This window comes from Aquarana catesbeiana, linkage group LG02 (assembly GCF_042186555.1).
Source record: "Aquarana catesbeiana isolate 2022-GZ linkage group LG02, ASM4218655v1, whole genome shotgun sequence".
Classification (NCBI taxonomy): Eukaryota; Metazoa; Chordata; class Amphibia; order Anura; family Ranidae; genus Aquarana; species Aquarana catesbeiana.
Window position 1 is genome coordinate 36617932 of NC_133325.1, and position 12594 is coordinate 36630525.

The 12594-nt window shown below is 48.6% G+C and overlaps 2 protein-coding genes across 2 annotated transcripts in view; one reads left to right on the forward strand and one right to left on the reverse strand.

Moving 5' to 3' along the window:
• Nucleotides 1–4717, reverse strand: part of PAAF1 (proteasomal ATPase associated factor 1) — a 55505-nt gene extending 50788 nt beyond the window's left edge. The window contains exons 1-2 of the mRNA XM_073612771.1: nt 4623–4717; nt 1673–1713 (exon numbers count right to left, since the gene is read on the reverse strand). Of these exons, the coding sequence (XP_073468872.1) occupies nt 1673–1713; nt 4623–4669 (88 nt within the window). The 5' untranslated portion in view covers nt 4670–4717. The remainder of the gene's footprint in view (nt 1–1672; nt 1714–4622) is intronic.
• Nucleotides 4718–5438: 721 nt separating this feature from the next.
• Nucleotides 5439–12175, forward strand: COA4 (cytochrome c oxidase assembly factor 4 homolog). The gene is made up of 2 exons (XM_073617817.1): nt 5439–5551; nt 11680–12175. The coding sequence occupies exon 2, from the start codon at nt 11681–11683 to the stop codon at nt 11936–11938; it is 258 nt and encodes an 85-aa protein (XP_073473918.1). The 5' UTR covers nt 5439–5551; nt 11680; the 3' UTR covers nt 11939–12175.
• The last annotated feature ends 419 nt before the right edge of the window (nt 12176–12594 follow it).

Consider the following 12594-nt stretch of genomic DNA (forward strand, 5'->3'; position numbering starts at 1 on the left):
ATATTTTGATGCTTTTTGACTGGACTCTAAAGGAAAGCTATTGATGGTTGTCACTATTGACACAGTATTTCCCACAATTTTTGTGATTATCATTTTCACCTGCATGACTTGTAATTTTGTGATTGTTAGTTAATTATTTGCACTTGCACTTTAAAGGGAGTGCGGTTTTTAATTCATTTCTTAATTATCCCCTTTAGGTATCCACTCCCTGAAAAAAAAAAAAAAGCCTCCAATACAGGTGGGGAGGAGGTTAGCAGGTTTCGGGGAGGAGGAAAAGCAGAACTTCCATTTTAATCACTTGCTTACTGGGCACCTAAACCCCCCCTCCTGCCCAGACCAATTTTCAGCTTTTAGCGCTGTCACTCTTTGAATGACAATTGCGCGGTCATGCTACACTGTGTACAAATTAAACTTTTATCATTTTTTTCCCACAAATAGAGCTTTCTTTTGCTGGCATTTGATCACCTCTGGGATTTTTATTTTTTGTTAAAAAAAATTAAAGAAGACTGATTTTTTTAATTTTTTTTTTTTAAATACAAAACAGTTTTATATTTTGTTAATAAATTTTGAAAACAGGTAATTTTTCTCCTTCATTGATGTACGCTGATGAGACTGCACTGAGGGGCACTGATAAGGCGGCACTAATGAGGCGGCACTAATGAGGTGGCACTGAAGGGCGTTGATAGGTGGCACTGAAGGGCACTAATAGGTGGCAGTGATGGGCACTGATGGGTGGCAGTGATGGGTACTGATTGGCACCACTGGTGGGCATTGATAGGTGGCACTGATACACTTATGTACTGGTGAGCACTGATTCGTGGCACTGGCAGGTGGTACTGGTGGGCACATATGAGGCGGCCTTGCCTCTTCCTCTTGGGGACCCGATGTCCCATCAACAGAAGCCGATGATCGGCTCTTTTTTCTCCTCACACTGTCAGCGTGAGAAAAAAAAAACACGATTACCGATCTTCTGTTTACATCACATGATCAGCTGTCATTGGACAACAGCTGATCACGTGCTAAGGGGCCGGGATCGACCCCTTACTCCGATCTGTGATCACCCGAGTATCATTGACTCAGGTGATCACAGCGCTCGCCGGGCGAGCGGGGAGCGTGCAAAGGGGAGGATGTTTATTGACGGCCTCCCAGCAAAGCAGATCCGCGCTGTAGCCGTCATTTGGCTATAGCACGGATCTGAAGGGGTTAAAGTGAAGTTCCATTTTAAATATTCATCTTCATACAAAACTGTCTTTCAGCCTGCTACAGGCATCCCCTCCCTGATAGCCTAGGCCGCAGGGGTAGGCAACCCCGGCCCTCCAGCTGTGGTGAAACTACAAATCCCATCATGCCCCTGCCTCTAGGAGTCATGCCTGTGATTGTCAGGGTCTTGCAATGTCTCATGGGACTTGTAGTTTCAAAACAGCTGGAGGATCGAGGTTGCCTACCCCTTGGCTTAGGGGGTACTGAAGCATCATGGGTGTTGTAGTTCATTCCTAACCAAACAACTACTGGCTCTCTATGACCTCATCCACCCCCCAGCAGCTCTCCTTTTGAATAATCTCAGCAGCAGACGGGAGGGAAATTAAGATGTCTTTTAGCAAAGTTTGCGCACATCTTTTTCCATACAGTACAGGGGGGGGGGAGGGGTTTTCTATGCTCACAGATATATTACCTGCAATCTTACAGGACAGCCAGGCCTCTCCTTCCACCTTCCTACAAGAAAACAAAACATTCATTAAAGTGGACCTGTCAGAAACTGTACAACTCCGTATGAATACATCCTGGCATGTCACAATATACAGACACAGGATCTAAATTTCAGAAAGGCTCCACACCTATCACCATCCTGAGACATCAGCTCAGAGAGGACACAGGTTTGACACAGATCAGCCTCCCCACAGAACATCCCTTGTAATAGAAAAAAAAAGTATGACAGGACCTCTTAAATATGAGACCTGGGGTCAAAAAGACATCAGATCTCATATTTACAATAAAATGCAAAAAAAAAAAAAAAAAAAAGTAACTCGGGGGAAAAAAATAAATAAATACAAAATTTCTCCTTTAAGAGCTATGGGCGGAAGTGACGTTTGATCTTCTGGGAGACACACAGCAGGTCCCAGAAGATCCCAGAAGACAGCAGGGACCAATCAGAACGCGCAACACAACTCGTGCATGGGCAGTAGGGAACCAGGAGTGAAGCCGAAAGTCTTCACTGCCTGGTTCCCTTAGCAGAAATGGCGGCGGCAGCACCCGGGAGTCGATCTGAAGATCGGCTGGGGTGCCGACATTGCAGGTGCCCTGGACAGGTAAGTGTCCTAATATTAAAAAGCAGCAGCTGCAGTATTTTTAGCTGCTGACTTTTAAATTTTTTCCCGCCGGCGGAAATTCCACAAAAACAGTTCTAGCCGCTCCACTCTAGAGGTTCAGGGAAGCGCCTCTGTGTGACCAGGAGCCGGTAGTGGTGGTGAGCGGCATAGTATGCAAGTTTTTGGCCTTGTTTACAAGTGTGGCTGCCACTCTCCAGGTAACTCTGATTATCTACTAAATTGGCAAATTAATGACATGTGCTGCCAGGAGGGGTTTACACACTATACATTAGTGGCGGTGCCTCCATTAAAGGCGCACGGGCGCCTCCCCCTCTCTGACTAATGGATAGATTCATGCAATGCAAGAATCTATCCATGGCCGCCGCCGCCCGCTATTCAGGTGTCTGGCCCCTTTTCGGACGCCGGGCGCCTGAATTACAGCGGTGGAGGGGTGTTTTAGAAGCACCCGATTAGAGCCTTAGGCTCTAATGGGCTTCAAAAAAAGGTGAACTCGGAGCGCAAAGCATTGCGCTCGGAGTCGTTCCAGGTGTGTTAGAAAAGCGAATATTCATTTGCTTTTCTAACACTGATCCGCCTCTCCACCAATCAGGTAGCGCAGGTCTGATAACCATCACCTGATTGGCTGAAAGGACAGGCGCCTATCAGGAGGAGGGTAGAAGATGCATGGAGGACACTCTCTGACCCGTCTGCAAGGTCCCACAGCTCGCCGCCGTTACCCGCTGCCTGACCCGCCACCGAGATAGGTTAAGTGCCGGGCAGACGGCGAGTGGGCAGGGTCACAGTAGCGGTGTTTGATGGGGCAGCAAGGCTGCCATCGATGTTTTTTTCAGAATTTTTCAGTTTGATTGCGCCCCCCCAAAAATTTGGAGCACCTGTCGCCACTGCTATATATTGTGGCATTTTTGTATATGGCATTTGTAGTGTACAAGGCCCGCAAGGCTGAAACGCGTTTACATCTGCTGTCTGTGTCTTTTATGGAGAGTCAATACATTTTGAAGATTTTAAAGAGCAAGCAAGGAGTTCTCATGATTGCTACTGCAGCTGTGCGACTGACACTCCACACCCAGATAGCTCTAAACAATCTCTACTGACACCATCCCCTGCTCTACTAACACCAATCTCTGCTTTACTGACACCGTCCACTGCAATACTGACACCGTCCACTGCCCCACTGACACCGTCCACTGCCCCACTGACACCGTCCACTAGCCTACTGACACCGTCCACTAGCCTACTGACACCGTCCACTAGCCTACTGACACCGTCCACTAGCCTACTGACACCGTCCACTAGCCTACTGACACCGTCCACTAGCCTACTGACACCGTCCACTGCCCTACTGACACCGTCCACTGCTCTACTGACACCAATCTCTGCTTTACTGACACCATATTCTGCTCTACTGGCTGACAGTGTCCACTTTTAAGGTAGGCTAGTTTCATATTTTAACTGACATTTCTTCTATTAATTGAATCATATTTTATGTGTACACGAATGCTTTTGTTTTATTAAACCATACCCCTTTAAAGTGATCGTAAGGGTCATTTTTTTTTTTGTTAAACAAACATATCATACTTAACTCCGCTGTGCAGCTCGTTTTGCACAGAGTGGCCCCGGACCTCATCTTCTGGGGTCCCTCGGCGACTCCTCCCCACATCAGATAACCCCCTGGGAGAAGCGTTCTCCCGGGGGTTACCTTGCGGGCTCCCGAGTCAGGTATTCTGCGTCCATAGAGGCCGAATGCAGGACTCGGCCCCAGCGTACGCATCATTGGATATGATTGACAGCAGCAGGAGCCAATGACTGCGCTGATATCAATCTGTCCAATCAAGAGCCAGGAGCCTGTGGAGAGAGGGACAGCGCGTCCCCGCCGACTGAATGAAGGGGTTCAGGTAAGTAAAACGGGGGCTGGGGGGCCGGTGACTGCCAGGTGTTTTTCACCTTAATGCATAGGATACATTAAGGTGAAAAAACACGAAGGTTTACAACCTCTTTAAGCCCCCCCCCCTTCCCCCCTACTGTTAATGCAATTTGGCCACAGCCACTGTTCCCTGTAGCACACCTCATTACTACTCTCCTTGGGTAACCCAAAAGGTGTCCCAGGTACTTTACTATAGCGTGTACTACAAAAAAATTGCTGTGCGCCGCAAAGGTGTTCGGGTTTGGTTTGAAGAAAAGGTGGCAACCCTAGAAACTCCCCACCATGTGATATCCCATAATAACAACAACACCCTGATATTTACACACACTTTCCATCATAACAATAATAACACCCTGATATCTCCCCACAATCACCTGAGACTCTGAGCCCAGTCACTCTGGATGTAAATCCTGGCAGACATTTTGCTGGAGACCAAATGACAACCGGAAGCACATGTGGAAACCTCCAGAAATATATTATTAAAAAATATGGTGGAAAAATATGACACTAAGTGTCTCCATTTCTGGAGCCATTTTTCTGTAGATTCATCTTGTTGCGGTTCAGAATTAGTAACAGAAGTGACGTTCCGTCGCCGCCATCTTGCTACACCCCGCTCTCCTCCATAGCAAAGATACACCGAGGAGGGGCCAAGCGGACATCTTGTTACACCCACCGGAGTTTTGCATACCACATTTATTTTTTAACAGAAAACGGAGCTTATAAGGTGAAATACAGTATATAGAAATCCGACGGACCGTTTAGATGTTGAATTTTAAAAGCATTGGCAAGCCTGCTGACCTCATAGATTTGCTAATTTGACAAAACACAACTGCTTTTATAATTCAACATGTAAACTGTCCGATGGATTTCCAAATACTGTATTTCATCTTATAAGCTCAGTTTCCTGTTAAAAATAACTGCGAGATGCAAAACTCCGGTGGGTGTAACAAGATGTCCGCTTGCCGCCTTCTCGGTGTATCGTTACTATGGAGGAGTGCGGGGGTGTAGCAATATGGCGGCGACGAAACGGGAAGTGACCAATTCTGACGGAACACCGCCTGTAACCTTTGTCTCCGTTTCGCTGCCATTTTCTGTAGGATCGTCTGTATCTGTTTGAATACAGTGGGCTTCATAAAAATGGCCGACACTGTGTAATTCTTAACACAGAAGCCGAGGACAGTTTTGAAAACAAACAAACAGGAAAACATTGCAAGGAATATAGTTTGGTGACATTGGAAAGTGTTGTAAAAAGAGAAATAAGAGGTAGGAGAGGATTCGAAAGGAAACAAGAGAGTTTGTCCAGGTGAGACATTGTCTGTATTATGTGACATGTGCTGCCCCTGATGACCAGGGGAGTCCTCTCCTTAGCTCCATAGAGGTTCTCTATCAAAGGGCTGCTATAGAAATAAATATAAACCTGCCAGAGAAGTGGGGGTTGTGCCATTGCTGGCATCCTATAGAAAACACTGGTTGTCATGGTGATCCTCTGCTTTCAGGACTGTGTGTCCCTGGCTGGGAACAAGTAAACAGAACAGGAAAGTCACAAGTCCTTGTCTGCATGGCTTGCTGTAGGCCAGGGACTGCAGAGAGAGGCAGCCAGACAGCGAGCAACTTCAGGAGAATGGCAACATGTTTGTCCTGTGTCGGAGCTCCTGGCACGGTGTAAAATAACACACAGAGGCAGCGCGACGCCATTCATAGTTCTATTGGTAAGGTTGATTAAAGACACCAGTCCATCCCGTGTGTGTGAGTGTGTTTATGGTAATACTAGTTTTCATATCCCCATTCGGTAAGATGCCCTTCTAGGAGGTTTTTTTTATAAATTATCGACACGCTAACACCACCAACTGTGGAAGGGAGTTCCACATCCTTACCACTCTAACAGTAAAGAACCCTCTACGTAGTTAACCACCTCAATAATGGGCATTTGCACCCCCTTCCTGCCCAGACCATTTTTCAGCTTTCAGCGCTGTCACACTTTGAATGATGCAAACTGTACCCATATGATATTTTTATAATTTTTTTTTTTTTTTTAGACAGACAGAGCTTTCTTTTGATGGTATTTCATCACCCCTGGGTTTTTATTTTTTGCTAAATAAACGAAAAAAGACTGAACATTTTGAAAAAAAATTTTTTCTTAGTTTCTGTTGTAAAACTTTGCAAGTAAGTATTTTTTTCACTGATGTGCGCTGATGGGCACTGACGAGGCGGAGCTGATGAGGCTGCGCTGATGGGCACTGATGAGGTGGTGCTGATGAGGCTGCACTTTTGGGCACTGAGGCTATGCTGATGGGCACTGATGAGGCTGCGCTTATGAGCACTGATAGGTGCTAATGGGGTGGCACTGATGAGGCTGTGCTTTTAGGCAATGATGGGCATTGATTGGCAGATGAGGCTGTGCTGATGGCCACTGATGAAGCTGCACTGATGGGCACTGATGAGGCTGCGCTTAGGAGCACTGATGGGCACTGATGAGGTGGCAATGCTGAGGCTGTGCTTATAGGCACTGATGGGCATTGATTGGCACTGATGAGGCTGTGTTGATGGGCATTGATGATGCTGCGCTTATGGGCACTGAGGCTGCGCTGATGGGCGCTGCAGAGAGAGGCAGCGCACTTATTAGTGAAGCCTATCTGCGCCTCCTCATCATCGCAGCCTCATCAGTGCCCATCAGCGAAGCCTCAGTGCCCATCAGCGAAGCCTCAGTGCCCATCAGCGCAGCCTCATCAGCACCCATCAGTGCCGATGAGGCTGCACTGATGAGGCTGCGCTGATGGGCACTGATGAGGATGCGCTGATGGGCATTGATGAGGCTGTGGTTATAGGCACTGGTGGGCATGGATTGGCACTGATGAGGCTGTGCTGATGGGCGCTGATGAGGCTGCGCTGATGGGCACTGATGAGGCTGCGCTTATGGGCGCTGATGAGGCTGCGCTTATGGCCGCTGATAGGCTTCACTAATAAGCGGCACTGATGGGGCTGCACTGATAATCAGTGCCCTGAATATCAGTGTAAATTCTGTACCCCCTGTGCCCTGTCAGATTGGATCTCCTTTCCTTACATGGTGTCTCTGTGTGAGGAATGGAGAGCCGATAACCGGCAGGGCTGTTCACATGTGGTCACTGTGATTGGCCCTTCACCCCGAACTGAGTCCAAGGCACACAGCGATCACAAACATTTCCCGCTGCGCGCCCCGGTAGACATGCGGGAAGCACATTCTCATGAGGACTCCCTCCCAGAACTGGAGAGCTGCTGTGTAGCCATATATCAGCTATAGCGCGGTAGGGAAGAGGTTAAGATTAAACCACTTCTCCAACTTCATTGAGTGGCCGCTTGTCCTATTAAACTCCATGAGACTGAATAGTTTATTCCCTATGCTAGTATATTGCGATCCGATCTCCTCTCGAGCGTCTCTTCTCCAGGGGGAACACATTTAGTGCTTGTAGTCGTTCCTCATAATTGAGGTCATCCAGTCCTCTTATTCATTTTGTCACATTTCTCAGGACTTTCCTCAGTTCCAGGGCTTCCTTCCTGAGGACTGGTGACCAGAACTGGACAGCATACTCAAAATGTGGCCGAACCAAAGTTTTGTAGAGCGGTGGAATTACCCTGTTTCCCCGAAAATAAGACCTAGCGTGATTGTCAGTGATGGCTGCAATATAAGCCCTACCCCCCCCCCCCCCCCAAATAAGCCCTACCCTGTTTCCCCGAAAATAAGCCCTACCCTGAAAATAAGACCTACAAGGACTTTAACTAAGGCTTATTTGGGGGGTAGGGCTTATATTGCAGCCATCACGACAATCACGCTAGGTCTTATTTTCGGGGAAACAGGGTATATATTCATCTCTTGAGTAAATGCTCTTTGTAATGCATACTGCACCTTGGCACTACACATTACACGCTTTTGCTCAGTCTGTGATCTACTAGGACCCCCAGATCTCCATCCATCCTGGTTTCCCCCAGAGGTTCCACCCCCCCCCCCCCCCCCCAGGATTCTAAAGAGTAGTATGGGTTTCTTTTTTTCTTTCCCTAATCATACTTACCTAGGTGGATGCTGCATCTGTCCCCCGGCGCCTCTACACTGAGAACGGAGCGATCGTACACTGCTGATCACTCGGTTTTCACAGCTTAGTGAGCAGAGAGCTGCAGACTGTGGGTCACAGCTCTCTGCTCTTCTCCCTCCTCGCTCATTGGAGCGCCGAGCTGTGGAGGGGGCGGAGCGGGCCGTCTCAGGCTGTGGGGCTGAGCCGGGGGTCAGTCCAGGCACCTGGTGGATCCTGACTTCCCTTGTCGGGATGACGCGGTGCCTGGACCGATTTCTGTGATGTCAGCAGAGAGCAGACTTCAGCCTGCTGTCTGCTGAAAACGGGTCACAGGAGTGCAAAACGAATTGCCCTCCTGTGATCCATAGAAGTACAGCCAAACGAGATCTGGCTGGACTTGTCCTTTAACTTGCAATCATATTTTTAGCCCTCAAATGCATTACCTTTTTACCTATAAGACCTTTTTACATATAAGGCCTATAAGACCCCACATCGCTCCTGCAGGCTGGAAAGACCGAGATAAAAAAAAAAAAAATTAACTGTCTCAGCCTTTCCAGCCGAGTTCCCGGCATTGTTTACATCCGCCGGCCCGGACGTGACGTAATAAGGGGGTCATAGAGATGACTGGGGACCATAATCTCTATGATCAACTTCTGGTGGTGCTCGCCGGAGAACCATCGGAGGGGGGGGGGGGAGTGTCCCCTCCAGCCCCCTGTAAGAACGATCAAGCGGCTGAACTGCCGCTATGATTGTTCTTGTGGTGCACAGAATCGCCGGCCTAAAAAGATGATATCTGGATGATGCCTACAGCTGCACCCATCATTCAGATATCCCCACCCAAAGTCCAGCACATCATATGACGTCCTTGGGCTGGAAGTGGTTAAATACTGCACCTAAAGTGCCCTCCTGAAATGACCCCTCCTATGTTACATTATATACACCGATCAGCCATAAGCCATAATCAGACCACCAACTGAACATTGAGCAGGCCCCCCTTTTGCAGCCAAAATAGCCCTGACCCGTCATGGCATGGACTCCACTAGACCTTTTGAAGGTACGCTGTGGTATCTGGTACCAAACTGTCAGTAGTAAATCCTTTAAGTCTTGTAAGTTGCAAGGTGGGGCCTCCATGGATCGGACTTGTTTTTCCAGAACATACCACAGATGCTTGACTGGTTTGAGATCGGAAGAATTTGGAGGCCAAGTCAATGCCTTAAACTAATTGTCAAACAATTCTTGAACCATTTTTGCAGTGTGGCAGGGCACATTATGCTGCTAAAGAGTCCAGGGAATACTGTACAGTTTCCCCTGAAGGGGTGTACTTAATCAGCAGCAATGTTTAGGTAGGTGGTACGTGTCAAGTAACATTCACATCAATGGCAGGACCCCAGGTTTCCTAGCAGAACCTCACACTGTCTCCGCCAGCTTCTCTTCTTCCTATACTGCATCCTGGTGCCATCTCCAGATAAGTGATACACATACACCCAGCCATACACATGATGTAAAAGAAAATCTAATTCATCAGACCAAGCCACCCTCTTCCATTGCTCCGTGGTCCTGTTTTGATGTTCACGTGCCCATTGTAGGCATTTTTGGCTGTAAAAATGGGTCAGCATGGACACCCTGACCGGTCTGCCACTACACAACCCTATACACAACAAACTGCGATGCTCTGTATGTTCTGACACCTTTCTATAGGAACCAGCATTCACTTTTTCAGCAATTTGAGTTCCAGTAGCTCTACTATTGGATCAGACTACAGAGGCCAGCCTCCCCCCGCCTCCATCAATGAGCCTTTCCCCTCCGGCCTCCATCAATGAGCCTTTCCCATCCGGCCTCCATCAATGAGCCTTTCCCCTCCGGCCTCCATCAATGAGCCTTTCCCCTCCGGCCTCCATCAATGAGCCTTTCCCCTCCGGCCTCCATCAGTGAGCCTTTCCCCTCCGGCCTCCATCAATGAGCCTTTCCCCTCCGGCCTCCATCAATGAGCCTTTCCCCTCCGGCCTCCATCAATGAGCCTTTCCCCTCCGGCCTCCATCAATGAGCCTTTCCCTTCTGGCCTCCATCAATGAGCCTTTCCCCTCCGGCCTCCATCAATGAGCCTTTCCCCTCCGGCCTCCATCAATGAGCCTTTCCCCTCCGGCCTCCATCAATGAGCCTTTCCCCTCCGGCCTCCATCAATGAGCCTTTCCCCTCCGGCCTCCATCAATGAGCCTTTCCCCTCCGGCCTCCATCAATGAGCCTTTCCCCTCCCGCCTTCATCAATGAGCCTTTCCCCTCCGGCCTTCATCAATGAGCCTTTCCCCTCCGGCCTTCATCAATGAGCCTTTCCCCTCCGGCCCCCATCAATGAGCCTTTCCCCTCCGGCCTTCATCAATGAGCCTTTCCCCTCCTGCCTCCATCAATGAGCCTTTCCCCTCCGGCCTTCATCAATGAGCCTTTCCCCTCCGGCCTTCATCAATGAGCCTTTCCCCTCCGGCCTTCATCAATGAGCCTTTCCCCTCCGGCCTTCATCAATGAGCCTTTCCCCTCCGGCCTTCATCAATGAGCCTTTCCCCTCCGGCCCTCATCAATGAGCCTTTCCCCTCCGGCCCTCATCAATGAGCCTTTCCCCTCCGGCCCTCATCAATGAGCCTTTCCCCTCCGGCCCTCATCAATGAGCCTTTCCCCTCCGGCCCTCATCAATGAGCCTTTCCCCTCCGGCCTTGATCAATGAGCCTTTCCCCTCCGGCCTTGATCAATGAGCCTTTCCCCTCCGGCCTTGATCAATGAGCCTTTCCCCTCCGGCCTTGATCAATGAGCCTTTCCCCTCCGGCCTTGATCAATGAGCCTTTCCCCTCCGGCCTCCATCAATGAGCCTTTCCCCTCCGGCCTCCATCAATGAGCCTTTCCCCGCCGGCCTTCATCAATGAGCCTTTCCCCTTCCGGCCTTCATCAATGAGCCTTTCCCCTCCGGCCTTCTTTAATGAGCCTTTCCCCTCCGGCCTCCATCAATGAGCCTTTCCCCTCTGGCCTCCATCAATGAGTCTTGGCCTTCCATGACCCAGTTTTCATTCCATGGACCACTTTTGGTCGGTCCTGACCACTGCAGACAGGGAACATCCCATAAGAGCTGCAGTTTTGGAGCTGCTCTGACCCAGTCATCTAGACATTAAAATTTGGCTCTTGTCCCGCAAATCCTTACACTTGGTCATTTTTTAACAAAGCAACTTCAAGGACAACATGTTCACTTGCTGCTTTCTATATCCCATCCACTTTCAGATGCCTTTGTAATGAGATTATCAATGTTATTCACTTTACCTGTCAGCGGTCATAATGTTATGGCTGGTCGGTGTATATTCCTGGTATGTCTTCCTCATTCTTCTCCCCATCATCTCTCCCCATACAGAATGTCCGCTCCAACACCGCAGGCTCACGACCGCAGTCGAAAAGTGGAGGACGAGGATGACCCGGTGGATCAGATGATTGCTCGGACCGGCTGCACGGCCTTTCATTACGCTATACAGGAGTGCATGGCGGAGCACCAGGACTGGAGGAAGTGTCAGGCGCAGGTGCAGAACTTTAAAGATTGCATGCAGGACTATCAGAAGAAGAGGGCTGAGGAGCTGATGAAGAAAAGGAGTCAGCTGCAAGGGCAGGCGTCCTAATCTGGGACAATCCTACCAACGAAGGACCTACCCGAGACACTTACTGACACCGGATTATTGAGCAACACCAGCCAAACAGTGCAATACACCAAACTCTGGAGGTGGGCTAAAGAGACCCTGTCACCAGACCCTTCAGAGGATATGTGCATTTAATGTATTTAAATCATGTTTTGTACCTGTAAACCCTCTCTTGTAAAAAAAAATGTAAAAAAATCTAATTTCTTCACAATTTATTGATATTGTTTCAGGATATATTTATTTATACAGTTGTGATAATCTCTGGTAGCTCGCAAGATTTTTTCATTTTTAGGTCAATATGTATTCTGCTACATATTTTCGGTAAAACAAAAATCCCAATAAGCGTATATTGATTGGTTTGCGCAAAAGCTATAGCGTCTACAAACTATGGGATGTTTTTATGGACTTTTTTTTGCTTTTTATTGTTTTTACTAGTAATGGTGGCGATAATCGGTTTCTAGCAGGACTGCGACATTGCGGCGGTCAAATCTGACACTAAGTGACACTTTTTGGGGACCAGTGACACCGATACAGTGCTAAAAAAAAAATGTAGCGGCAGGGAAGGGGGTTGACATCAGGGGCAATCAAAGGGTTAAATGTGTTCCCTGGGAGTGCTTTCTATCTGTGTGGGGGATGGC